The sequence below is a fragment of a genome, unplaced genomic scaffold (genome assembly GCF_019419815.1).
Source record: "Pyrus x bretschneideri cultivar Hongxiangsu unplaced genomic scaffold, Pyrus_bretschneideri_v1 Contig36, whole genome shotgun sequence".
In the NCBI taxonomy this organism is placed as follows: domain Eukaryota; kingdom Viridiplantae; phylum Streptophyta; class Magnoliopsida; order Rosales; family Rosaceae; genus Pyrus; species Pyrus x bretschneideri.
The window spans coordinates 4,781,994-4,809,760 of record NW_025999679.1 but is presented as its reverse complement, the minus strand read 5'-3'; the positions used below and the strand labels follow the sequence as shown (position 1 = coordinate 4,809,760).

Genomic DNA, 27,767 nt, shown 5'->3' with positions numbered 1-27,767 from the left:
ACAAATCATTCAGAAATTACCTTGAAATCCCCATATTAGGATGAGCTGGCAACCATACGACGAGTAGGATGGCACGCAAGGGAAGAAATTCTAGCATCCCTATACAACACAAAATATTAACAGTTACCTCGAGTCCGTATCATGCATACAAATGACAATGCTACTTGACTAACAAATATATTTATCATCATGACTTTGAAGCACATAAGATAAGAGACTTTAAATTAACAAGATACAAGTTTTTCCTCATTTTTAGCAAGTTCAGTAGCAGTCACTAATTTATCAGAAGCAGGCCTTGCAACTAGTATTATGGCAACATATAGACATCAAAATCCACAACAGATCAGTCAGGTCCATACCTGTGAGGTTCATAAACAACAGTGGACAGGCTGAAACTTTTATTCTGTGACCCTGATGCCCAAAATTTAAGACAAACAAGACCACCTAACCCCTCTTCAGGAAGCTTAACTTCAACTGTGCTCATCATAGAGCCATCTCCAGATAGAGACACCAAAGTCACTATTACCTGTGACCGCAATAACCCAAGATATGGTCAAATTATGGTCATGTGTTTTAGAAGAATGAAAACAAAAAATCTCAAGCTTGAAACTAAAATGAGCAACTTACTGTGACTTCATCTCCTGGTTGATGATTTCCCTCACAGATTTGAACCAGCAAAATGTCCAAGTTAGAAAAATTTCACTTACATACCATAACTTATAATCTCTCTCTCTCTCTCTCTCTCTCTCTCTCTCTCTCAAAAAAACAACGCTCGCCGTAGAAAATTCAATATCTGATTATCCATTGAAATATCAAGTAAACAACAAACATCTTCACCTCAGACATTTCACGGTCATCAAACAAGCTGTAGAACTGGATGTGATAATTCTCTGTACGCAAGGCAACCAAACTTGCTGCATGTTCCGTCGTATATCTCTGGACCTGAATAAGGAAGCTGAAAAGTAGAGATAGCTATTTAGAAGCCGAAACTATTTTATTCCTCACAAAAAGCTGCTGAAACAACAAAGACATATAGTACACAAAGGTGAAGGAATCTGAAGGAATCTATCAAACTGAGCATGTATCCTGGTACATTCATGAAAGAAAGAAAAAAAGTAGCTTAAAAACGCGAGCTCACTTTATCTCACTTATGCACAAATTTGCATTCACCCTGCATCCAAGGTAAAGGCCCGTCACAACGTAATTATAAGAAGAAATTTCATCATGGATATTCACCCCCGGCAAAGGTATGGTGACTTAATGATGTCGTTTTTGCATGCTTATGCAACAAACCACAGGGCCCAAAATCTTGTTACCAATTCCAAAGGTTCTTAAAGAGAAAATAATGAGTAGGATTTCATCACTTGGCTCACAACAAAAGGTACAGTCTACTCTGATTTGTTTTAGAGGAAACTTGACTCCGATTTATTTGCATGTTGTTTGCCTCCAAAATTGAGGACTACTTCACAAGGTTTTGTTATTCTTAGTTGATAAGTCACATTTTGCATGCATTTATATCTTCCTTATTTGGTGTCTTTGTGATTGTTTTGGATTAAACTAGTTGCATTTTACATTATTTGGTGTTAGTGTGCAGCCAAGTGTGAACTTGGATCAATGGGAAGGCAAATGAAGTAAAAACATTCCAGAAAAGATGTGAAGTGCTAAGAGATGCAATTCGGCCATATTGGGTGATTTTAAACAAAGCAAAAACATGGAAGTCAGCTATGTGATTCCAACACCCAAACATGCATTCACATGCATGTTTGCAACCTTGCCGTGCTTCCCATGCCATTCCAGCTCCCTTTTGCACCAAGAACATGCACCTCCATTACTTAATTCATTCAACCATAGTTCCACCAACAAACACAATCATGTTATGCAAATCCCATGTGGTTCCAAGTCAGATTATGCATTTCTAAACACCAAAGCATGCATTCACATGCATGCTCACATCCATTCCGTGCATTCCATTATCTTTCTCATGTTTCATCTTTGCAGAAATCCACATGCTTGCACATTTCCCTTTTGTTATTCACCCATTATTTCAGAAAATCACTCATTCCATCATCCCATGCCGTGTGTTTTCTTCCCTTTTCCAGATTTGTACAAACAATTTTTGGTGGTTCAATTCACCTTTGCAGAAATCCACATGCTTCTTTATTAAATAATCCTCATACCTGCAGATCATGTCCATTCCTTGCATCTATCATTCCAGAAATCCATTCATCCCATCATTCCATGTGATTCTAGTTCATCCTTGTCTATGCCGTGCATTTTGATACCCTTTCCAGGGTGTCATTTCAGCTTTGCAGCAAGTGCACATGTAGCTAAATTAAACAAACAACATTCATGCATATTCCCTAATACCATGCGTCCACTACCTCAGAAACCCATCAATTCCAGCTCATTTTGATGCTATTCCATTTGACTTGTGCATGGGATCCAATCTGAATTGGAGCCACATTCCCTTCTATAAACAAAGCTCACTTCGCACAAGCAAGGGTGTCGAATCCACAGGGACTAATTGGACCTATGTAATTACTTGTTTTGCAAAGAACTCTAAGAAATGAATCAAACTAATCAAAATAGGCAGATTTGTTGTTGTAACTTGAAAGCATAAGAAAATGAAGTAAACACAAATCAATGAATCAACAACTTTTCTAATGGGATAGTGATGCGAGATTTATACGCACACAAATTAAACCCTCTTTTTGTCAATTGTAGTATAAGTATAAGTAGGGATCGTTCTGGACCGGGGATTAGGAGGGATTGCTAAAACCTTGGAAACTGACTCAAAAACGTAAAAACAAGATAAAACACTAAACTAGACTCAAAGAATGTGAAACTAAACGTTAAAACACTAAGACAAACCAAAAGACTCAAAATGCTTTAAAAACACAAACTAAATTGATTTCTAACTAAATTGAACAATAAAGTAAAGGGGGTTGGATTTGGACGACTTTAAACTAAAAATGGAAACTTGGAAATAAAACAAATTGTAAATATGGATTTGACGGAAATGAATGGATAGGAAGCTAGCTAAGGGGTTCATCTCCACATATGTTATACTTGCATACAAAACGATGTCTAATTGCTTTTCAATAAACCATGAATTCTCAACGCCCCGGGTTAATTAGGTCCGCTTAAATTAACCGTCAAGTTTTCCTTAAGTTAATGAATTGGATGATTGCATACGACAATCCAAAGCATTCCTCACAAATTCCCTACATGAATTGCATAATAGAGATACAAGCAAGAATCATTAAGCATCATGAAAACTATAAGTGTTGACGAGGCATTCGTTACTATGATTGCATGAAACTTATGCCAAGAATATGTTTAACGCGATTGTTTATAAGCAACCTCCACTACTTGTGAATATAAGTTCATAACTATTACGTGAAACTCACTTATATTCTAGCGTCAAATTCATGCATGAAAATTAAGCGTTCATTCTTAATAAACATACATAAATAGGTTATCAATCAAACAGTTAAACAAATTGAATTCATAACTTATGAAACGTAATTAAAAGTAATCAAATCATATTACAAACATAAACATAGTTTCGAATCACCCCCTACCTAAAGGGGGTTTAGTTCCTCATAACTTTGAAATCAAAGAAACACATAAACATTCCAACAACTCAAAACTTGAATTGTATGAACGTTTAAGCACTCTTTTCTTCCATTTCTCATACGTACAAAACAAAGAGAATTAAAATGAAACTTTGAAATCAAAGAAACACCTAAACATTCCAACAACTCAAAACTTGAATTGTATGAACGTTTAGGCACTCTTCTCTTCCTCGTTGTTGTAGCACAAGGTTTAAGGATAGGTTGGTTGGGGGGATGGAAGTGTTGGGGAATTATGGAAATGGATGAGGATTGGTGGAAATGGAAGATGGTTTTTGGATTCTAAGGGAGAGAAACTCACGGCTAGGGAAGTGTTTGTGGTGTGTTGTGTTGTGAATGAGATGATTCTTGAATGAATGAATGCAAGGGTATTTATAGGAGGAGTGGAGATGTATATGGCTATTTGTTTAAGGTGTTTGTGGTTGCAATGATGAAGAATTGCATGTGGAAATAAAAGGGAAAATGTGGTGAAATGATGAAGTAGGAAGGTGGAAATGCATGTGAGATGTTGGAAAGGAAATGGGAATATGAGTAGGCCATGGCATGGGAGTTGTTTTGTTGGTGTAAATGTGCCATGGTTGCAATGATGAAGAATAAAGGGTGCATGTGGGGTGGAATTGAATGAATGCAAAGTGAATGAATAATGAAATGAGTTAAAGAGGGAGAATGTGGTGAAATGATGAAGTAGGAAGGTGGAAATGCATGTGACTTGTTTTTGTGGAATAAAGAATGAATGGTGGAATGATGAAGAGTTGCATAAAGAATGCATGTAGGGTTAGCTAGGTTGGCTTTGTTTGGGTGCATGTGTGTTAATGGTGGTTTTGCATGTGAATTGATGGATTGTTTTTGATGGAATGGATGGTTCTTTGCATGGCTTTTGAAGTGATTGTGGGCTTTGGAATTGGAAGGAAATGCATGGCCTTGGGGTTGGTTTAAGAGAGAATGGGCTAGGCCCTTTGTTTTATGTCCAAAATGAATGCAAGGCCTTCAAATTCGTCCAACACTTTGGCTCCAATCATATGCTATCCATTCCAAGCCCAATTTTGCTGCAAAATACTCCAAAATGCATCTTTTTGCTTCCTTAGCCATATGAACCTAAAAACACACGAAAATGGCTTAAACTACTAAAACAACTATGAATTAACAACATAGATGCACGAAAACAAGCTAAGTAAGTCGCCTAAATATGCTCCTATCAGATAGTATCAATGGAAATGAAGCTAGGGATTCGGTTTCACCATTGCTCAACTAAGTCCATGTTTGTTAAGTTAGTTTGTACTCATTCATCTACTTATTTCTTGAGTTTGTTTCACTTGGACATGATCAACCATATGATGTGTGGATTTGATCAAATGTCTCTAATCATGAACCTAATTGTGATGTGCAACTTTGATTCATAATCAAGAATATGTAATGCACAAGAAACTTTCATAAAACCAAAGGGAATAACTCGGCAAGATGTTTGCTAAACATTCCCTTCATTCATTCACATATCTACCAAGATTATGCATGATGTGTGTTTTAATCTTGGCTACACAACTTTGTGATTAATTCAAATGATGATCAAACATTAAAATCAACACACTAAGTCAACATTAAATCAGGGAATGAAACAAGAAATAGATGGACAACTGAGCATTCTAACTTAATTACATGGCAAACTTTGCAAGGTTACATCGAATCCCTAGAGGAAGATTAGTTACAATTCATGTTTACAAAAGATTTGACATAAAAATATAAAACATGAATGAACATAGAATTAATAAGAAGAACCCTTGAAGTAACGCTGATGTCGAGTTCCTTGAAGAGTGCCATTTTGTGTTGGTTTTCCAATTGTGATGCAAAATGAAGGTAGCTCGGCTATGGTTGAATGTTGTCTGCCAATGGGATAGAAATGGACAGAGAATGGAGGGGAAATGGAAGAGGTTATGTGTGTGTAATGGACTGAAACACAAGGCGATAAGGACTCATGCCAATGGGTGTCTTGTATGCTGTTCTATATGCCCATAGTGCATCATTTAACCTTAGTGACCAATCCTTCCTTGTAGGGCTCACAGTCTTCATAAAGATGTTCTTGATCTCCCTGTTGCTAATCTCCACTTGTCCTGAGGTTTGAGGATGGTAGGGGGTTACCACTTTGTGGTTGATGTTGTACTTCTTCATCAAGGATTCAAAGGGTTTCTTGCAGAAATGGCTGCCACCATCACTAATAATAGCTCTTGGGGTTCCAAACCTACAAAAAATCACATCTTTAAGAAAATTCAAAACAACCTTATGATCATTAGTTCTTGTAGCCATGGCTTCAACCCATTTGGATACGTAATCCACTGCCACTAATATGTATAAGTAGCCAAAAGAGGATGGAAATGGTCCCATGAAGTCAATTCCCCAAACATCAAAGAGCTCCACTACCAAAATGTTGTTCAATGGCATCTCATTTCTTCGGCTAATGTTCCCCATTTTCTGGCACCTATCACACTTAGAACAAAAATCAAAAGCATCTTTGAATAAAGTAGGCCAAAAGAAACCAGATTGTAAAACCTTTAGAGATGTCTTTTTGGCACCAAAATGTCCTCCACATGCCAATGTATGGCTGAATGTTAGAATGCTTTGTTGCTCACTCTCTGGGACACATCTCCTAATGATTTGGTCAGGGCAATATTTAAACAAATATGGTTCGTCCCAAACGTAGTGCTTTACCATGGCCAGGAACTTCTTTCTTTCCTGAAAAGAAAGGTCATTTCTCATTACACCACAAGCCAGATAATTAACAAAATCAGCATACCATGGTTCTTGTTCTTGAACAACAAGAAGTTGTTCATCTGGAAATGATTCATTTAGAGGTAAAGGTTGTCCCACTCCATGGTTTTCATTAAGCCTGGACAAATGGTCAGCCACAACATTATCACTGCCCTTCTTATCTCGAATTTCCAAGTCAAACTCTTGTAGTAATAGTATCCATCTAATCAAGCGTGGTTTAGCATCTTTCTTTGTCATCAAGTACCTAAGGGCTGCATGATCAGAAAACACAATAACTTTAGATCCCACAAGATATGACCTAAACTTTTCTAAGGCAAAAACAACAGCAAGCAACTCCTTTTCAGTTGTGGAATAGTTAAGTTGAGCATCATGCAGAGTCCGGCTTGCATAGTAGATCACATGTGGAAGTTTGTTCACCCTTTGCCCTAAAACTGCACCAACAGCATAGTCAAAGGCATCACACATTAATTCAAAAGGTAACGATCAATCTGGTGCCATAATAATAGGGGCCGAGGTTAGTTCATTTTTCAAAGTATTGAATGCATCCATACAAGCCTTATCAAAATGAAATACAACATCTTTAGCTAACAGATTGCATAATGGACGAGTGATCATTGAAAAGTTCTTAATGAAACGACGATAAAAACCCGCATGACCCAAAAAACTTCTTACTCCCTTCACAGTGGTGGGGGCTACCATATTGGTGATGACGTCAATTTTGGCTTTGTCTACCTCCATTCCTTTGCTAGAGATTACATGCCCCAACACAATTCCTTGTTTCACCATAAATTGGCACTTTTCCCAATTGAGAACCAAATTTGTTTCCTGACATCTTTGAAGTACTAAAGATAGATGGTTAAGACATTCATCAAAAGAGGAACCAAACACTGAGAAATCATCCATAAATACCTCAATGAATCTTTCTACCATGTCAGAAAAGATGGCCAACATGCATCTTTGGAATGTTGCTGGAGCATTGCAAAGTCCAAAAGGCATTCTCCTATATGCAAATGTGCCAAAGGGGCAAGTAAAGGTTGTTTTCTTTTGATCCTCCGGAGCGATTGCAATTTGATTGTAACCTAAGTAACCATCCAGAAAACAATAATGTGAGTAACCTGCCAATCTCTCAAGCATTTGATCTATGAAAGGCATAGGAAAGTAATCTTTTCTAGTGCTAGAATTCAACTTCCTGTAATCGGTGCAAACACGCCAACTAGCTGTGGGCTTTGTGGGCACAAGCTCATTGTTTTCATTCTTCATCACTGTGATTCCCACCTTCTTAGGTACCACTTGAATGGCACTCACCCATTTGCTATCAGAAATGGGATATATGATCCCCACATCTAACAATTTCAACACTTCATTCCTAACAACTTCCTTCATGTGTGGGTTGAGCCTTCTTTGTGGTTCACGGGTTGACTTTGCCCCTTCCTCCAAAAGAATCCTATGCATGCACATGGTAGGGCTTATTCCCTTGATATCTGCAATAGACCAACCAAAAACTGATTTGAACTCTTTTAACACCCTAATTAGTTTATCTTCTTCATTTTGGGTGAGATCAGAAGCTATGATAATTGGAAGAGTTTCAAATTCAGCTAGATATGCATATTTTAGATGTGGTGGAAGTGGTTTAAGTTCAAGTTTTGGTGCCTTAACAGTGGAAGGAGTTAGATGTGACATTGATGATTCTAAAGGCTCTAAAAGAGGTGAAACATTCAAAGGATACAATGCTAATGCTTCCAAGGCAGCTACTTCTTCCATGAGTGCATCTTCTTCATCAAACTCATCTTGAGATTGACTCAAAACAGTTTGTAATGGTTCATTCGATTGTGCCTGCAAGAACTTAGAGAATACAAGTGAATCAAGCACATCAATGGCATAACAATCAAGAGATGAAGAAGGGTGAGAAAGAGATTCAAACACTTTGAATTGAACTGTCTCTCCTAACACTGTCATAGTGAGGAGTCCATTTTGCACATCAATGATGGTCTTGGCCGTGGCCATGAAAGGTCTCCCAAGCAATATAGGCAACTCACGATCATGTATAGGAGCTTCTTCCATGTCCAACACTACAAAATCTGCAGGCAAGATTAGTTTATCAACTTGAACTAGAATATCTTCGACTATACCTCTTGGATATTTCACAGATCTGTCTGCAAGTTGTAATGAAATGGTGGTGGCTTTCAAATCTCCCAAACCTAGTTGAAGGTACACTGAATAAAGCATTAAGTTGATGCTAGCACCCAAATCAAGCATTGCCTTCTCTACTTTCTTGTCCCCTATGGTGATGTTGATAGAGAAACTTCCTGGATCCTTGAGTTTTGGTGGAAGTTTTCTTTGCAAAACTGCACTCACATTCTCAGACACCACTACCTTCTCATGTGGTCCATACTTCCTTTTGTAGCTGTTTAACTCCTTGAAGAACTTCCCATATGCTGGCATGTTCCTAATGACATCAAGCAAAGGTAAGTTAACATTCACTTTGCTTAGTATATCAAAAATTTCCTTGAATGACTTATCCTGCTTGCTCTTGGCAAGTCTTCCAGGGAATGGTATTGGTGGAGTGTATGGTTTCTCGGCCTTGTGAAGATTTGGTGCTTCAAATGAGGAAGTAGCATGGCTTGGTTCCTCATTGTCTCCTTGAGTAACACCTGCATTCACATGATCATATTCATCAGTAACTTCATTGTCAACTCTATTATCAATAACCTTACCACTTCTAAGTGTAGTTATTGCTTTGGCTTGCTCTTGGTTCCTTTGGAGTATCACGGGTTGGCTTGGAAACTTTCCAACTTCTCTTTGGTTCAAGGCATCTGCAATCTGCCCCAATTGTGTTTCCATTTTGGTTAGGGCTGCTGAATGTTGTTGGAGAGTGCTATTTGTGGAATGTTGGAATTGCAAGGTGTTTTGGGCTAACAATTTAATCGTGTCCTCAAGGGTAGTGGCAGGTTTTGGTTGGAAATTTTGGAATTGATTGTTGTTCTTCCATGAAAGGTTGGGATGATCTCTCCAACTTGAGTTATATGTATTGGAATACACATCATTCCTTGGCCTTTGATTGTAAGAATTCATGAGGTTCACTTGTTCTTGAACATACTCGGGGTAAGCCTCCCTAGATGGACATTGGTGAGTAGGATGGCTTGGTATGTTGCAAATGGCACACACTTCATTAGTTTTTGGCACCATATTGATCACGGATTCAAGCTTCCTTTCTAGGTTAGCTACCTGCTACAAAAGCTCATGGTTAGAACTTATTTCATAGACTCCAACTTTCTTACCCCTTAAATCTTTGTGTTGAGCATTAGACCCCAACATCTCATAAATGTTATATGACTCTTGAGCATTCTTTTTCTTCAATGCTCCACCTGCTGCATTATCAACAGTTGATTGACAAGTTTGGGTTAGTCCATCATAGAAAATTTGCATTTGTAAGTGAAAAGGTAACCCATGATGTGGACATTGCAACAAGAGGCCCTTAAAACGCTCCCAACACTCATTGAAAGGTTCACCATCATCTTGTTTGAAGTTGAAGATTTGTCCCCTTAATGTGGCTGTCTTTTGAGTGGAAAAGAACTTCTCCAAGAACTTCTTAGCCACGGCATCCCATGTGGTGAGGGAACCTGGTGTTAGAGTCATTAACCAACTCTTGGCCTTATCTTTCAAGGTGTAAGGAAACACTCTCATCCTCAAATTTGCTTCACTAACTCCCTGCAAAGGTAAACCACTCACAACATTGTAAAACTCTTTAATATGAGCTAAAGGGTCTTCATTAGGTAAGCCATAAAATGAGGGAAACATATGAAAATGTGAAGATTTGAGATCATAGTTTCTAGCTTCTGTGGGCAGCAAGATGCATGAAGGTGAATTTGGTATGATTGGTTGAGCAAAGTCCTCCAAAGCTCTAAGTTCATCTTGGTTGCCCGCCATCTCTTCCTCTCTTTCCCAATTAAATTGTTCAGATCCTTTACTTGTTGAACTAGGTGAATTCCTTTCCTCTTCCTCACGGATAAAGGATGAACTTGATGGCACAAAGTTGTCCAAAGTGTGGCCCTTTAACCTTTCAATTCTTTGGCCTAACTCAACAAGTCTATTTGACATATACTACCTGAAACAAAGTAACACAAGTTTGAATGAAAATCACGAATCTACCTAAAATGAAAAGAGCAAAGTTTAACTAACACACAACAATGAAAAACACAAAGTTTAAATAGCAAACAAGCAATTACAAGGGACTGAAATCAGTCCCCGGCAACAGCGCCATTTTTGTTGATGTATATTTCCTTCCTAATGCTAGAATATATTTAGTAAAATGGCGCCGTTGCCGGGGACTGATTTCAGTCCCTTGTAATTGCTTGTTTGCTATTTAAACTTTGTGTTTTTCATTGTTGTGTGTTATTTAAACTTTGCTCTTTTCATTTTAGGTAGATTCGTGATTTTCATTCAAACTTGTGTTACTTTGTTTCAGGTAGTATATGTCAAATAGACTTGTTGAGTTAGGCCAAAGAATTGGAAGGTTAAAGGGCCACACTTTGGACAACTTTGTGCCATCAAGTTCATCCTTTATCCGTGAGGAAGAGGAAAGGAATTCACCTAATTCAACAAGTAAAGGATCTGAGCAATTTAATTGGGAAAGAGAGGAAGAGATGGCGGGCAACCAAGATGAACTTCGAGCTTTGGAGGACTTTGCTCAACCAATCATACCAAATTCACCTTCATGCATCTTGCTGCCCACAGAAGCTAGAAACTATGATCTCAAATCTTCACATTTTCATATGTTTCCCTCATTTTATGGCTTACCTAATGAAGACCCTTTAGCTCATATTAAAGAGTTTTACAATGTTGTGAGTGGTTTACCTTTGCAGGGAGTTAGTGAGGCAAATTTGAGGATGAGAGTGTTTCCTTACACCTTGAAAGATAAGGCCAAGAGTTGGTTAATGACTCTAACACCAGGTTCCCTCACCACATGGGATGCCGTGGCTAAGAAGTTCTTGGAGAAGTTCTTTTCCACTCAAAAGACAGCCACATTAAGGGGACAAATCTTCAACTTCAAACAAGATGATGGAGAACTTTTCAATGAGTGTTGGGAGCGTTTTAAAGGCCTCTTGTTGCAATGTCCACACCATGGGTTACCTTTTCACTTACAAATGCAAATTTTCTATGATGGACTAACCCAAAATTGTCAATCAACTGTTGATAATGCAGCAGGTGGAGCATTGAAGAAAAAGAATGCTCAAGAGTCATATAACATTTATGAGATGTTGGGGTCTAATGCTCAACACAAGGATTTAAGGGGTAAGAAAGTTGGAGTCTATGAAACAAGTTCTAATCATGAGCTTTTGTTGCAGGTAGCTAACCTAGAAAGGAAGCTTGAATCCGTGCTCAACATGGTGCCAAAAGCTAATGAAGTGTGTGCCATTTGCAACATACCAAGCCATCCTAATCACCAATGTCCATCTAGGGAGGCTTACCCCGAGTATGTTCAAGAGCAAGTGAACCTCATGAATTCTTACAATCAAAGACCAAGGAATGATGTGTATTCCAATACATATAACTCAAGTTGGAGAGATCATCCCAACCTTTCATGGAAGAACAACAATCAATTCCAAAATTTCCAACCAAAACCTGCCACTACCCTTGAGGACACGGTTAAATTGTTAGCCCAAAACACCTTGCAATTCCAAGATTCCACCAATAGCACTCTCCAACAACATTCAGCAGCTCTAACCAAAATGGAGACACAATTGGGGCAGATTGCAGATGCCTTGAACCAAAGAGAAATTGGAAAGTTTCCAAGCCAACCAGTGATACTCCAAAGGAACCAAGAGCAAGCCAAAGCAATCACTACACTTAGAAGTGGTAAGGTTATTGATAATAGGGTTGGCAATGAAGTTACTAATGAATATGATCATGTGAATGCAGGTGTTACTCAAGGAGACAATGATAGACCAAATGAGGAACCAAGCCATGTTGAAGCACCAAATCTTCACAAGGCCGAGAAACCATACACTCCACCAATACCATTCCCTGGAAGACTTGCCAAGAGCAAGCAGGATAAGTCATTTAAGGAGATTTTTGATATACTAAGCAAAGTGAATGTTAACTTACCTTTGCTTGATGTCATTAGGAACATGCCAGCATATGGGAAGTTCTTCAAGGAGTTAAATAGCTACAAAAGGAAGTATGGACCACATGAGAAGGTAGTGGTGTCTGAGAATGTGAGTGCAGTTTTGCAAAGAAAACTTCCACCAAAGCTCAAGGATCCAGGAAGTTTCTCTATCAACATCACCATAGGGGACAAGAAAGTAGAGAAGGCAATGCTTGATTTGGGTGCTAGCATCAACTTAATGCCTTATTCAGTGTACCTTCAACTAGGTTTGGGAGATTTGAAAGCCACCACCATTTCATTACAACTTGCAGACAGATCCGTTAAATATCCAAGAGGTATAGTAGAAGATATCCTAGTTCAAGTTGATAAACTAATCTTGCCTGCAGATTTTGTAGTGTTGGACATGGAAGAAGCTCCTATACATGATCGTGAGTTGCCTATATTGCTTGGGAGACCTTTCATGGCCACGGCCAAGACCATCATTGATGTGCAAAATGGACTCCTCACTATGACAGTGTTAGGAGAGACAGTTCAATTCAAAGTGTTTGAATCTCTTTCTCATCCTTCTTCATCTCTTGACTGTTATGCCATTGATGTGCTTGATTCACTTGTATTCTCTAAGTTCTTGCAGGCACAATCGAATGAACCATTACAAACTGTTTTGAGTCAATCTCAAGATGAGTTTGATGAAGAAGATGCACTCATGGAAGAAGTAGCTGCCTTGGAAGCATTAGCATTGTATCCTTTGAATGTTTCATATCTTTTAGAGCCTTTAGAATCATCAATGTCACATCTAACTCCTTCCACTGTTAAGGCACCAAAACTTGAACTTAAACCACTTCCACCACATCTAAAATATGCATATCTAGCTGAATTTGAAACTCTTCCAATTATCATAGCTTCTGATCTCACCCCAAATGAAGAAGATAAACTAATTAGGGTGTTAAAAGAGTTCAAATCAGTTTTTGGTTGGTCTATTGCAGATATCAAGGGAATAAGCCCTACCATGTGCATGCATAGGATTCTCTTGGAGGAAGGGGCAAAGTCAACCCGTGAACCACAAAGAAGGCTCAACCCACACATGAAGGAAGTTGTTAGGAATGAGGTGTTGAAATTGTTAGATGTGGGGATCATATATCCCATTTCTGATAGCAAATGGGTGAGTGCCATTCAAGTGGTGCCTAAGAAGGTGGGAATCACAGTGATGAAGAATGAAAACAATGAGCTTGTGCCCACAAAGCCCACTGCTAGTTGGCGTGTTTGCACCGATTACAGGAAGTTGAATTCTAGCACTAGAAAAGATTATTTTCCTATGCCTTTCATAGATCAAATGCTTGAGAGATTGGCAGGGTACTCACATTATTGTTTTCTGGATGGATACTCAGGTTACAATCAAATCGCAATCGCTCCGGAGGATCAAGAGAAAACAACCTTTACTTGCCCCTTTGGCACATTTGCATATAGGAGAATGCCTTTTGGACTTTGCAATGCTCCAGCAACATTCCAAAGATGCATGTTGGCCATCTTTTCTGACATGGTAGAAAGATTCATTGAGGTATTTATGGATGATTTCTCAGTGTTTGGTTCCTCTTTTGATGAATGTCTTAACCATCTATCTTTAGTACTTCAAAGATGTCAAGAAACAAATTTGGTTCTCAATTGGGAAAAGTGCCAATTTATGGTGAAACAAGGAATTGTGTTGGGACATGTAATCTCTAGCAAAGGAATGGAGGTAGACAAAGCCAAAATTGACGTCATCACCAATATGGTAGCCCCCACCACTGTGAAGGGAGTAAGAAGTTTTTTGGGTCATGCGGGTTTTTATCGTCGTTTCATTAAGAACTTTTCAATGATCACTCGTCCATTATGTAATCTGTTAGCTAAAGATGTTGTATTTCATTTTGATAAGGCTTGTATGGATGCATTCAATACTTTGAAAAATGAACTAACCTCGGCCCCTATTATTATGGCACCAGATTGGTCGTTACCTTTTGAATTAATGTGTGATGCCTCTGACTATGCTGTTGGTGCAGTTTTAGGGCAAAGGGTGAACAAACTTCCACATGTGATCTACTATGCAAGCCGGACTCTGCATGATGCTCAACTTAACTATTCCACAACTGAAAAGGAGTTGCTTGCTGTTGTTTTTGCCTTAGAAAAGTTTAGGTCATATCTTGTGGGATCTAAAGTTATTGTGTTTTCTGATCATGCAGCCCTTAGGTACTTGATGACAAAGAAAGATGCTAAACCACGCTTGATTAGATGGATACTATTACTACAAGAGTTTGACTTGGAAATTCGAGATAAGAAGGGCAGTGATAATGTTGTGGCTGACCATTTGTCCAGGCTTAATGAAAACCATGGAGTGGGACAACCTTTACCTCTAAATGAATCATTTCCAGATGAACAACTTCTTGTTGTTCAAGAACAAGAACCATGGTATGCTGATTTTGTTAATTATCTGGCTTGTGGTGTAATGAGAAATGACCTTTCTTTTCAGGAAAGAAAGAAGTTCCTGGCCATGGTAAAGCACTACGTTTGGGACGAACCATATTTGTTTAAATATTGCCCTGACCAAATCATTAGGAGATGTGTCCCAGAGAGTGAGCAACAAAGCATTCTAACATTCAGCCATACATTGGCATGTGGAGGACATTTTGGTGCCAAAAAAACATCTCTAAAGGTTTTACAATCTGGTTTCTTTTGGCCTACTTTATTCAAAGATGCTTTTGATTTTTGTTCTAAGTGTGATAGGTGCCAGAAAATGGGGAACATTAGCCGAAGAAATGAGATGCCATTGAACAACATTTTGGTAGTGGAGCTCTTTGATGTTTGGGGAATTGACTTCATGGGACCATTTCCATCCTCTTTTGGCTACTTATACATATTAGTGGCAGTGGATTACGTATCCAAATGGGTTGAAGCCATGGCTACAAGAACTAATGATCATAAGGTTGTTTTGAATTTTCTTAAAGATGTGATTTTTTGTAGGTTTGGAACCCCAAGAGCTATTATTAGTGATGGTGGCAGCCATTTCTGCAACAAACCCTTTGAATCCTTGATGAAGAAGTACAACATCAACCACAAAGTGGCAACCCCCTACCATCCTCAAACCTCAGGACAAGTGGAGATTAGCAACAGGGAGATCAAGAACATCTTGATGAAGACTGTGAGCCCTACAAGGAAGGATTGGTCACTAAGGTTAAATGATGCACTATGGGCATATAGAACAGCATATAAGACACCCATTGGCATGAGTCCTTATCGCCTTGTGTTTGGGAAAGCTTGTCATTTGCCAATGGAGCTTGAACACCGTGCATACTGGGCCATCAAGAAGTTCAACTTTGATTACAAGGATGCTGGAATAGCAAGGAAACTCCAACTTAATGAGTTGGAAGAGCTTAGAAATGAGGCATATGAGAATGCCAAAATCTACAAGGAACGGACTAAGCTCTATCATGACAAGGCCATCCTAAGGAAGGAGTTTCACCAAGGTATGAAAGTACTTTTGTATGACTCACGTTTGAGACTTTTTCCAGGAAAACTGAAGTCTAGGTGGGTGGGACCATTCAAAGTGTTACAAACATTTCCCCACGGAGCTGTGGAGATAGAGAACATGAAGAATGGCACTTCTTTTAAAGTCAATGGGCAGCGACTGAAACCATACTTGGAGAAAGTGGAGGAAGAGCAAGTGTATCAAGTCGTAGATGCTCTTGAGTTTACAACACCATGAACAAGCTACCATGTCTTGCCTAGACATTAAATAAAGCGCTTGTTAGGAGGCAACCTAGTGTGGTTTGTGTTCTTTCCTTATTTTGTGTTTATGTTATTTCCATTCCATATTCTTTGCCTATTTACTTTGCATACAATTTTAAGCATCGAGGACAATGCTTAGGTTAGGTTTGGGGGTGTAGGATGGAAGGTTTGTGTTTTGGATTTGTTTTATGTGTTAGTTTGGGTAAGATTGTTGAAAGTTTATTTTTGGGTGGTTTGTTTGTTTTGTTTGTTTTTGTTGGGTTAGTGTGTTTTTGCTTGCTAATATGAATGTATATGAGGGCTATGTTTGAAAACAAACGATTGGGTTGCTATGAAAAAGTGTTGCATCTTGTTGTCATGTATAAAGCTATAACTCTTGGAATTATGATGATAGAGGTACCATACTTAAATTCTGGAAGAAGAATAGTGGAGACTACCCTAGTGTTTCTACTCCTATCTTTTTCTTTCAATTTCACTCTAAATGATCTCATTACTTTTATTTTGTTTGGATACTAAGAATCATTCTCCTTTGCAGATACCATGTGTTTTGTATCATTCATGAATGAACTCAATGAGATGATGTTAGGCTATGCATGTTTAACTACTAAAAGGCTTAAATCCTACCCATTTGTGTGCTCCATTCACCCTTGTTGCAGCCAAACACTTTAGCCTAATTCATTCATCACCCACACCATAATCTACCCATTCTAGCCCATTACAAGCCATACCTTATAGTTTGGGGAATACCAATGTGATGAAGACTAAGGGCAGATTGAGTTATAAAGCAGGATTGTGGCGTGTACCGAGGGCACCTATGTTGAAAATGTTTCTAAAAAAAAAAAAAAAAAAAAAAAAATAAGAGAGGATCAAAGTGGAGACAAATTCCAAATCGCCTCATTATAAAGCATAGGGCCTGGACGTCAAAAACAAAAGAAGACAAATGTTAGTGAAGAGCCTCAAAGACACCTTGGTATGCCCCAAACTCTAACATTTCATATCAAGTCTTTCATAACCTATACCCTAAGCCTTGCATTACAACCCTGAGAAAGACCTAGCTGATCATTGAGGATGTATTCATGGGTGATGGTAAGTGTGTGTGTTATCTATATTCTTAGCATTTGATTCATTTCATGAGATCTACTCAGAAACTGTGCTTCCATTTTAGATTTCATATGTGAGAATTTTGATTTCCTTTACATAATTTCACTCATATATGTTGTTGAGAGACTAAATCTTAAGATCTGAGTGAAAACTTGAGTGGAAGCTGTGAGGAGTAGAGTTGAGGCGAATTCTATCTTAAGCATTTGGGTATGGTGACCTTGAAGTTGTAAGACATTGAGAAATATCTTTATACGTTACAATTGATACGATTCTTTGAAGTGGCAAACTTTTGAGTTGAATGAATGACAAAACCTTCATTGGTTCTTATTAGTTTGTTTAAAGCATGTATTAACCAAATTGTTTGCAGTGTTTGTAGATGTTTGTGGGTGTCATCACTGTAAACTCTCAGGAGACACAACTCCTCCAACTAGGGACACCTAGGGGTTCAAAGGCTTGTTGCACATGCTCAGTGCAATCGTTTAGCCAGCGAAAGTGGTTTAGTTAGATGTTTGTGTTTTGTGTGTTTTAGTTTTAAGTTTGCTCGAGGACTAGCAATAACCAGGTTTGGGGGTATTTGATAAGTCACATTTTGCATGCATTTATAACTTCCTTATTTGGTGTCTTTGTGATTGTTTTGGATTAAACTAGTTGCATTTTACATTATTTGGTGTTAGTGTGCAGCCAAGTGTGAACTTGGATCAATGGGAAGGCAAATGAAGTAAAAACATTCCAGAAAAGATGTGAAGTGCTAAGAGATGCAATTCGGCCATATTGGGTGATTTTAAACAAAACAAAAACATGGAAGTCAGCTATGTGATTCCAACACCCAAACATGCATTCACATGCATGTTTGCAACCTTGCCGTGCTTCCCATGCCATTCCAGCTCCCTTTTGCACCAAGAACATGCACCTCCATTACTTAATTCATTCAACCATAGTTCCACCAACAAACACAATCATGTCATGCAAATCCCATGTGGTTCCAAGTCAGATTATGCATTTCTAAACACCAAAGCATGCATTCACATGCATGCTCACATCCATTCCGTGTATTCCATTATCTTTCTCATGTTTCATCTTTGCAAAAATCCACATGCTTGCACATTTCCCTTTTGTTATTCACCCATTATTCCAGAAAATCGCTCATTCCATCATCCCATGCCGTGTGTTTTCTTCCCCTTTTCAGATTTGTACAAACAATTTCTGGTGGTTCAATTCACCTTTGCAGAAATCCACATGCTTCTTTATTAAATAATCCTCATACCTGCAGATCATGTCCATTCCTTGCATCTATCATTCCAGAAATCCATTCATCCCATCATTCCATGTGATTCTAGCTCATCCTTGTCTATGCCGTGCATTTTGATACCCTTTCCAGGGTGTCATTTCAGCTTTGCAGCAAGTGCACATGTAGCTAAATTAAACAAACAACATTCATGCATATTCCCTAATACCATGCGTCCACTACCTCAGAAACCCATCAATTCCAGCTCATTTGATGCTATTCCATCTGACTTGTGCATGAGATCCAATCTGAATTGGAGCCACATTCCCTTCTATAAACAAAGCTCACTTCACACAAGCAGCGTTCCGCACTTTTTTTCTTCTTCATTCAGTCCATTACACACACATAACCTCTTCCATTTCCCCTCTATTCTCTGTCCATTTCTATCCCATTGGCAGACAACATTCAACCATAGCCGAGCTACCTTCATTTTGCATCACAATTGGAAAACCAACACAAAAGGGCACTCTTCAAGGAACTCGACATCAGCGTTACTTCAAGGGTTCTTCTTATTAATTCTATGTTCATTCATGTTTTATATTTTTATGTCAAATCTTTTGTAAACATGAATTGTAACTAATCTTCCCCTAGGGATTCGATGTAACCTTGCAAAGTTTGCCATGTAATTAAGTTAGAATGCTCAGTTTTTCCATCTATTTCTTGTTTCATTCCCTGATTTAATGTTGACTTAGTGTGTTGATTTTAATGTTTGATCATCATTTGAATTAATCACAAAGTTGTGTAGCCAAGATTAAAACACACATCATGCATAATCTTGGTAGATATGTGAATGAATGAAGGGAATATTTAGCAAACATCCTGCCGAGTTATTCCCTTTGGTTTTATGAAAGTTTCTTGTGCATTACATACTCTTGATTATGAACCAAAGTTGCACATCACAATTAGGTTCATAATTAGAGACATTTGATCAAATCCACACATCATATGGTTGATCATGTCCAAGTGAAACAAACTCAAGAAATAGGTAGATGAATGAGTACAAACTAACTTAACAAACATGGACTTAGTTGAGCAATGGTGAAACCGAATCCCTAGCTTCATTTCCATTGATACTATCCCATTATATTAGTTGTTGATTCATTGATTTGTGTTTACTTCATTTTCTTATGCTTTCAAGTTACAACAACAAATCTGCCTAGTTTGATTAGTTTGATTCATTTCTTAATATGCCTAGTTTGATTAGTTTGATTCATTTCTTAGAGTTCTTGCAAAACAAGTATTTACATAGGTCCAATTAGTTCACACAACAAGGGGTCCGCATTTTTTTTCTTCTTCATTCAGTCCATTACACACACATAACCTCTTCCATTTCCCCTCCATTCTCTGTCCATTTCTATCCCATTGGCAGACAACATTCAACCATAGCCGAGCTACCTTCATTTTGCATCACAATTGGAAAACCAACACAAAAGGGCACTCTTCAAGGAACTCGACATCAGCGTTACTTCAAGGGTTCTTCTTATTAATTCTATGAGGAAGTAGCATGGCTTGGTTCCTCATTTGGTTTCTCATTGTCTCCTTGAGTAACACCTGCATTCACATGATCATATTCATCAGTAACTTCATTGCCAACTCTATTATCAATAACCTTACCACTTCTAAGTGTAGTGATTGCTTTGGCTTGCTCTTGGTTCCTTTGGAGTATCACGGGTTGGCTTGGAAACTTTCCAACTTCTCTTTGGTTCAAGGCATCTGCAATCTGCCCCAATTGTGTTTCCATTTTGGTTAGGGCTGCTGAATGTTGTTGGAGAGTGCTATTTGTGGAATGTTGGAATTGCAAGGTGTTTTGGGCTAACAATTTAACCGTGTCCTCAAGGGTAGTGGCAGGTTTTGGTTGGAAATTTTGGAATTGATTGTTGTTCTTCCATGAAAGGTTGGGATGATCTCTCCAACTTGAGTTATATGTATTGGAATACACATCATTCCTTGGCCTTTGATTGTAAGAATTCATGAGGTTCACTTGTTCTTGAACATACCCGGGGTAAGCCTCCCTAGATGGACATTGGTGAGTAGGAAAGCTTGTCATTTGCCAATGGAGCTTGAACACCGTGCATACTGGGCCATCAAGAAGTTCAACTTTGATTACAAGGATGCTGGAATAGCAAGGAAGCTCCAACTTAATGAGTTGGAAGAGCTTAGAAATGAGGCATATGAGAATGCCAAAATCTACAAGGAACGGACTAAGCTCTATCATGACAAGGCCATCCTAAGGAAGGAGTTTCACCAAGGTATGAAAGTACTTTTGTATGACTCACGTTTGAGACTTTTTCCAGGAAAACTGAAGTCTAGGTGGGTGGGACCATTCAAAGTGTTACAAACATTTCCCCACGGAGCTGTGGAGATAGAGAACATGAAGAATGACACTTCTTTTAAAGTCAATGGGCAGCGACTGAAACCATACTTGGAGAAAGTGGAGGAAGAGCAAGTGTATCAAGTCGTAGATGCTCTTGAGTTTACAACACCATGAACAAGCTACCATGTCTTACCTAGACATTAAATAAAGCGCTTGCTAGGAGGCAACCTAGTGTGGTTTGTGTTCTTTCCTTATTTTGTGTTTATGTTATTTCCATTCCATATTCTTTGCCTATTTACTTTGCATACAATTTTAAGCATCGAGGACAATGCTTAGGTTAGGTTTGGGGGTGTAGGATGGAAGGTTTGTGTTTTGGATTTGTTTTATGTGTTAGTTTGGGTAAGATTGTTGAAGGTTTATTTTTGGGTGGTTTGTTTGTTTTGTTTGTTTTTGTTGGGTTAAGTGTGTTTTTGCTTGCTAATATGAATGTATATGAGGGCTATGTTTGAAAACAAACGATTGGGTTGCTATGAAAAAGTGTTGCATCTTGTTGTCATGTATAAAGCTATAACTCTTGGAATTATGATGATAGAGGTACCATACTTAAATTCTGGAAGAAGAATAGTGGAGACTACCCTAGTGAGTTATTTTGAGCCTAATTGCTTCTTTGAGAGGGTTTAAAGTGTTTCTACTCCTATCTTTTTCTTTCAATTTCACTCTAAATGATCTCATTACTTTTATTTTGTTTGGATACTAAGAATCATTCTCCTTTGCAGATACCATGTGTTTAGTATCATTCATGAATGAACTCAATGAGATGATGTTAGGCTATGCATGTTTAACTACTAAAAGGCTTAAATCCTACCCATTTGTGTGCTCCATTCACCCTTGTTGCAGCCAAACACTTTAGCCTAATTCATTCATCACCCACACCATAATCTACCCATTCTAGCCCATTACAAGCCATACCTTATAGTTTGGGGAATACCAATGTGATGAAGACTAAGGGCAGATTGAGTTATAAAGCAGGATTGTGGCGTGTACCGAGGGCACCTATGTTGAAAATGTTTCTAAAAAAAAAAAAAAAAAAATAAGAGAGGATCAAAGTGGAGACAAATTCCAAATCGCCTCATTATAAAGCATAGGGCCTGGACGTCAAAAACAAAAGAAGACAAATGCCAGTGAAGAGCCTCAAAGACACCTTGGTATGCCCCAAACTCTAGCATTTCATATCAAGTCTTTCATAACCTATACCCTAAGCCTTGCATTACAACCTTGAGAAAGACCTAGCTGATCATTGAGGATGTATTCATGGGTGATGGTAAGTGTGTGTGTTATCTATATTCTTAGCATTTGATTCATTTCATGAGATCTACTCAGAAACTGTGCTTCCATTTCAGATTTCATATGTGAGAATTTTGATTTCCTTTACATAATTTCACTCATATATGTTGTTGAGAGACTAAACCTTAAGATCTGAGTGAAAACTTGAGTGGAAGCTGTGAGGAGTAGAGTTGAGGCGAATTCTATCTTAAGCATTTGGGTATGGTGACCTTGAAGTTGTAAGACATTAAGAAATATCTTTATACGTTACAATTGATACGATTCTTTGTAGTGGCAAACTTTTGAGTTGAATGAATGACAAAACCTTCATTGGTTCTTATTAGTTTGTTTAAAGCATGTATTAGCCAAATTGTTTGTAGATGTTTGTGGGTGTCATCACTGTAAACCCTCAGGAGACACAACTCCTCCAACTAGGGACACCTAGGGGTTCAAAGGCTTGTTGCACATGCTCAGTGCAATCGTTTAGCCAGCGAAAGTGGTTTAGTTAGATGTTTGTGTTTTGTGTGTTTTAGTTTTAAGTTTGCTCGAGGACTAGCAATAACCAGGTTTGGGGGTATTTGATAAGTCACATTTTGCATGCATTTATATCTTCCTTATTTGGTGTCTTTGTGATTGTTTTGGATTAAACTAGTTGCATTTTACATTATTTGGTGTTAGTGTGCAGCCAAGTGTGAACTTGGATCAATGGGAAGGCAAATGAAGTAAAAACATTCCAGAAAAGATGTGAAGTGCTAAGAGATGCAATTCGGCCATATTGGGTGATTTTAAACAAAACAAAAACATGGAAGTCAGCTATGTGATTCCAACACCCAAACATGCATTCACATGCATGTTTGCAACCTTGCCGTGCTTCCCATGCCATTCCAGCTCCCTTTTGCACCAAGAACATGCACCTCCATTACTTAATTCATTCAACCATAGTTCCACCAACAAACATAATCATGTCATGCAAATCCCATGTGGTTCCAAGTCAGATTATGCATTTCTAAACACCAAAGCATGCATTCACATGCATGCTCACATCCATTCCGTGCATTCCATTATCTTTCTCATGTTTCATCTTTGCAAAAATCCACATGCTTGCACATTTCCCTTTTGTTATTCACCCATTATTCCAGAAAATCACTCATTCCATCATCCCATGCCGTGTGTTTTCTTCCCCTTTCCAGATTTGTACAAACAATTTCTGGTGGTTCAATTCACCTTTGCATAAATCCACATGCTTCTTTATTAAATAATCCTCATACCTGCAGATCATGTCCATTCCTTGCATCTATCATTCCAGAAATCCATTCATCCCATCATTCCATGTGATTCTAGCTCATCCTTGTCTATGCCGTGCATTTTGATACCCTTTCCAGGGTGTCATTTCAGCTTTGCAGCAAGTGCACATGTAGCTAAATTAAACAAACAACATTCATGCATATTCCCTAATACCATGCGTCCACTACCTCAGAAACCCATCAATTCCAGCTCATTTTGATGCTATTCCATCTGACTTGTGCATGGGATCCAATCTGAATTGGAGCCACATTCCCTTCTATAAATAAAGCTCACTTCACACAACAAGGGTTCCGCATTTTTTTCTTCTTCATTCAGTCCATTACACACACATAACCTCTTCCATTTCCCCTCCATTCTCTGTCCATTTCTATCCCATTGGCAGACAACATTCAACCATAGCCGAGCTACCTTCATTTTGCATCACAATTGGAAAACCAACACAAAAGGGCACTCTTCAAGAAACTCGACTTCAGCGTTACTTCAAGGGTTCTTCTTATTAATTCTATGTTCATTCATGTTTTATATTTTTATGTCAAATCTTTTGTAAACATGAATTGTAACTAATCTTCCTCTAGGGATTCGATGTAACCTTGCAAAGTTTGCCATGTAATTAAGTTAGAATGCTCAGTTGTCCATCTATTTCTTGTTTCATTCCCTGATTTAATGTTGACTTAGTGTGTTGATTTTAACGTTTGATCATCATTTGAATTAATCACAAAGTTGTGTAGCCAAGATTAAAACACACATCATGCATAATCTTGGTAGATATGTGAATGAATGAAGGGAATGTTTAGCAAACATCCTGCCGAGTTATTCCCTTTGGTTTTATGAAAGTTTCTTGTGCATTACATACTCTTGATTATGAACCAAAGTTGCACATCACAATTAGGTTCATGATTAGAGACATTTGATCAAATCCACACATCATATGGTTGATCATGTCCAAGTGAAACAAACTCAAGAAATAAGTAGATGAATGACTACAAACTAACTTAACAAACATGGACTTAGTTGAGCAATGGTGAAACCGAATCCCTAGCTTCATTTCCATTGATACTATCCCATTATAAAAGTTGTTGATTCATTGATTTGTGTTTACTTCATTTTCTTATGCTTTCAAGTTACAACAACAAATCTGCCTATTTTGATTAGTTTGATTCATTTCTTAGAGTTCTTTGCAAAACAAGTAATTACATAGGTCCAATTAGTCCCTGTGGATTCGACACCCTTGCTTGTGCCATTATACTAAATATATTCTAGCATTAGGAAGGAAATATACATCAACATTAGTAGCATTCTATATGCAACTTACGTCTGACTACCTAATGATGTGCACTGTCAATAATGTAACCTACTAATCTGTGGTTCCTATAAGACAACATAACCTGTCTTCTAATCATTATTACCACAATAGTCAATAACACACAATAGCATGGCCTTGAAAAGAAGCCTCTTATGTATTCTATAAAAAAAAACTGAGAATTTTCAAATACCTTGATCCCTGAAATAGACTTCCAAGATTTCCATGTAGGGCATTTTTAGCATATGAATTTGATTATCTGCGCAAGAAATCTACAATCCATATATCAGTGAACAGTGGAATACATTAGTTCTTTATCACAGAGAATGCATTACTATGCTACGATACTCCATCCCAATAAATTGGATGTTTTCTTACAGAAGAAAGTGAAGGGTCTGGAGAATCAGTCAAATATAGAAGAGGAGATCCAATTCTGCGCAAGAACTTCTTTTTCCCTGTGTCTAGCTGCCAGACCACAAAAACTCCTTCCATTCCACCTGGATAAGATAGAAGTGTCATAAATATGTCACTTTAAAGTAAGAAATCCATGACAAAACAAGGCATAATCCAGGGTGAGTTTCACCTGAATTCGCTCAAAACCCACATACCTGAATATAAATAGGCACCGTCAGAAGAGAAAGAAAGAACACTTATTCCAGTACCATGCCAATGCCATGTGGAGGAAGCATCAGCATCGTCATCTCCCCTAACTCCATCCCTTTCATCCTCATTATTCATTGATCTTTCATTCATTCTTTTGTCACCATCAGAAAACTTACCTTTACGAAATCCTGTCCAGATTAGAATTCTCCCACTTGTATCACCCGCGGCAACAATTGCCTGAGTTGGATGAAATGCAAGAACGGTAAAGTTTCTTGTATGATGCAGTGTAAAATTCTTAGCAATCATGAGTTTCGAGTCTTTAGCAGGGACTCTCCATATATGAAGCTTCCGCTTGTTCCGGATGCCAAAGAATTTTCCTGAGGGACTGATAGTTATAGCCTCTGGTTTTCGAGTCTGTCAAATTCAAACCCATTGTCAGTTTTTCATGCCTCTTAAATTGCAATACGAGAAAAAATATTGGAATTAAATAACAAGTTACCACGGGGTGGGTGGGGGGGTTCCAATTCCTTTCATATAGATTCAGATGTCCAACAAATTTAATGTAGTTAAGTAAAAGCTATTCGTACACAATTTCTGGATACTGATAAAGAACTCAAGAATGAATGGAATTATCTTCATGTATCTCTTAAAGGAAGTTTCATCTCAAAAAAGTTAATATGAATTCCTGAGAGGGAATTAAATAATTCTTTTGGTCTTGGATAATATAAAGGAAATTGATCACAAAAAATATTAGCTCTTAATCAGTATATTATAGAAAAATTCATACAGACATGTGTTTGCATCAATGTTATGGACTTCGACTGTTATATCCTTCAAGTTCTGATCATGAGTAACAATACACCAGCATCAAATAGGGTATGAGAACATTACTACATTGGCAGGCAATACATAACACATGATAACACATACCTATCAACCTATAAGAGAAGCACTAAACACGTAAATGTAACTTTTTATGCAATAAATCATATCAAAGCACTTCTCTTTTGTTCACTTCATAAATTCATTTCCACGCATACCGGAAGGAAACCTCACGAATATCACATAATAATGTATAGGAAAAAAAATCTAGAGTCAAATAACTTCTAGTTCGCTATTGCTCTACCTCTGAGAGAGCACCTCCAGCCAAACGAGATTCAGTCAAATTACACTTCCGAATCTGTCCATGCAATGGCTTTGGTGTATTTTCAACAGACAAATAAGCAAAAACGTGAGCTGCATTAGAATCATTTTCTTGTGTTCCTTTCCCAGGTTGGCCCATTGTAGACGGAACAACCTGAAAATCAAAACCAAATAGCGTCACGCCGTCAAAAAATTTCTCCGCTCCAAACACAAAATTAAAGAAACTAGAATAAAACAGCAAAGCTATCTACCACAGAGAAAATGGGCATTTTAATATCAATGGTCTTCATCAACTCAGGGACTGCAAAGTCCCAATGACGGAGGTGACCAACGCATTGTGACCCTCCAAGGACGATATCTAATCACAAGAAAGAAATCAACAAAAAAATCGAATATTGTCAGGCAGGAGGGGGTATGGGAGTGTAAATTGAGTAGGAACAGGAGGGTACAGTTGGAAAACCCGCAAACCAGCGGAGGTGCTAAAGATGCAGACGGCGGTGCCTGTGCAGACAAGGAGGCGCTTGGCGTCGGTGAGAAGGCCGGACGTGCTGACACGTAGCTCTTGCCGCCCCTAAGCATCTCTATCTCTCTGCAACGGCTGAGCAACCCCTTTCCTGGCCGCCGGAGGGTTTTGGGGTTCTGAGTTTAAGGGCGTGTTTGTTTTCACTCCCTAAGCCTCACTGGACTAGACTCCGCTTAGCTAAGAATATTAATCCGTGTTTGGTGCAAGCCAGGACTGAGTTTAATGGGACTAGCTCGGACTCGTTCCGACTAAACTCTTCACTATCTCGGCTTAGCGAGGCCGGGCAAAAAAGATGGGATTGCTATGCTTTGAAAAAAAGCTGCTTCTATTATGCTGTGAGAATAAGCAGCTGTGAAATAAAGCAGCAGAGTGTTTGGTAAACTTTTTTGTAAAAGTGCTTTTGAAAAAAAAAAGCAATATTAGAGTGTTTGGTAAACTTTTATGTAAAATAGATGTAAAAAAAAGCCGGTTTTTCAAAGCTGGGTTTTGCAGCTTCTTGTTTTTAGCTTTTTTTCATCCAAAACTGTGAAAAAAAGCTGAAGCTGAGTGTTTACCAAACACAAAAACAACTCCCAACTTTTTTTGATAGCAGTTTTTTTTCAGAATCACCTCA

The 27,767-nt window shown here is 38.3% G+C and overlaps 1 protein-coding gene and 2 pseudogenes across 9 annotated transcripts in view; 1 reads left to right on the top strand and 2 right to left on the bottom strand.

Moving 5' to 3' along the window:
* LOC103942418 overlaps positions 1-27,452 on the bottom strand; it is a 29,033-nt gene extending 1,581 nt beyond the window's left edge. For 3 of the 9 annotated variants that reach the window (XR_007261050.1, XR_007261049.1, XR_007261048.1), the window contains exons 1-10: positions 27,081-27,452; positions 26,883-26,989; positions 26,615-26,785; positions 25,494-25,902; positions 25,264-25,382; positions 25,079-25,157; positions 838-955; positions 628-672; positions 360-526; positions 21-99 (exon numbers count right to left, since the gene is read on the bottom strand). Coding sequence is in view for 6 of the 9 variants with exons in the window: in XM_048591897.1 (XP_048447854.1) it covers positions 21-99; positions 25,079-25,157; positions 25,264-25,382; positions 25,494-25,902; positions 26,615-26,785; positions 26,883-26,989; positions 27,081-27,210 (1,094 nt within the window). In the remaining 3 variants the exon portion in view is untranslated. Of the gene's footprint in view, positions 1-20; positions 100-359; positions 527-627; positions 673-837; positions 956-4,678; positions 4,731-10,447; positions 10,501-19,940; positions 20,195-25,078; positions 25,158-25,263; positions 25,383-25,493; positions 25,903-26,614; positions 26,786-26,882; positions 26,990-27,080 lie in introns of those variants that run through there. The other 6 variants (XM_048591897.1, XM_048591900.1, XM_048591899.1 and 3 more) reach the window with 6 other exon arrangements.
* On the top strand, positions 9,838-9,948 carry LOC125480851 (annotated as a pseudogene).
* On the bottom strand, positions 11,413-11,523 carry LOC125480852 (annotated as a pseudogene).
* Positions 27,453-27,767: the final 315 nt, after the last annotated feature.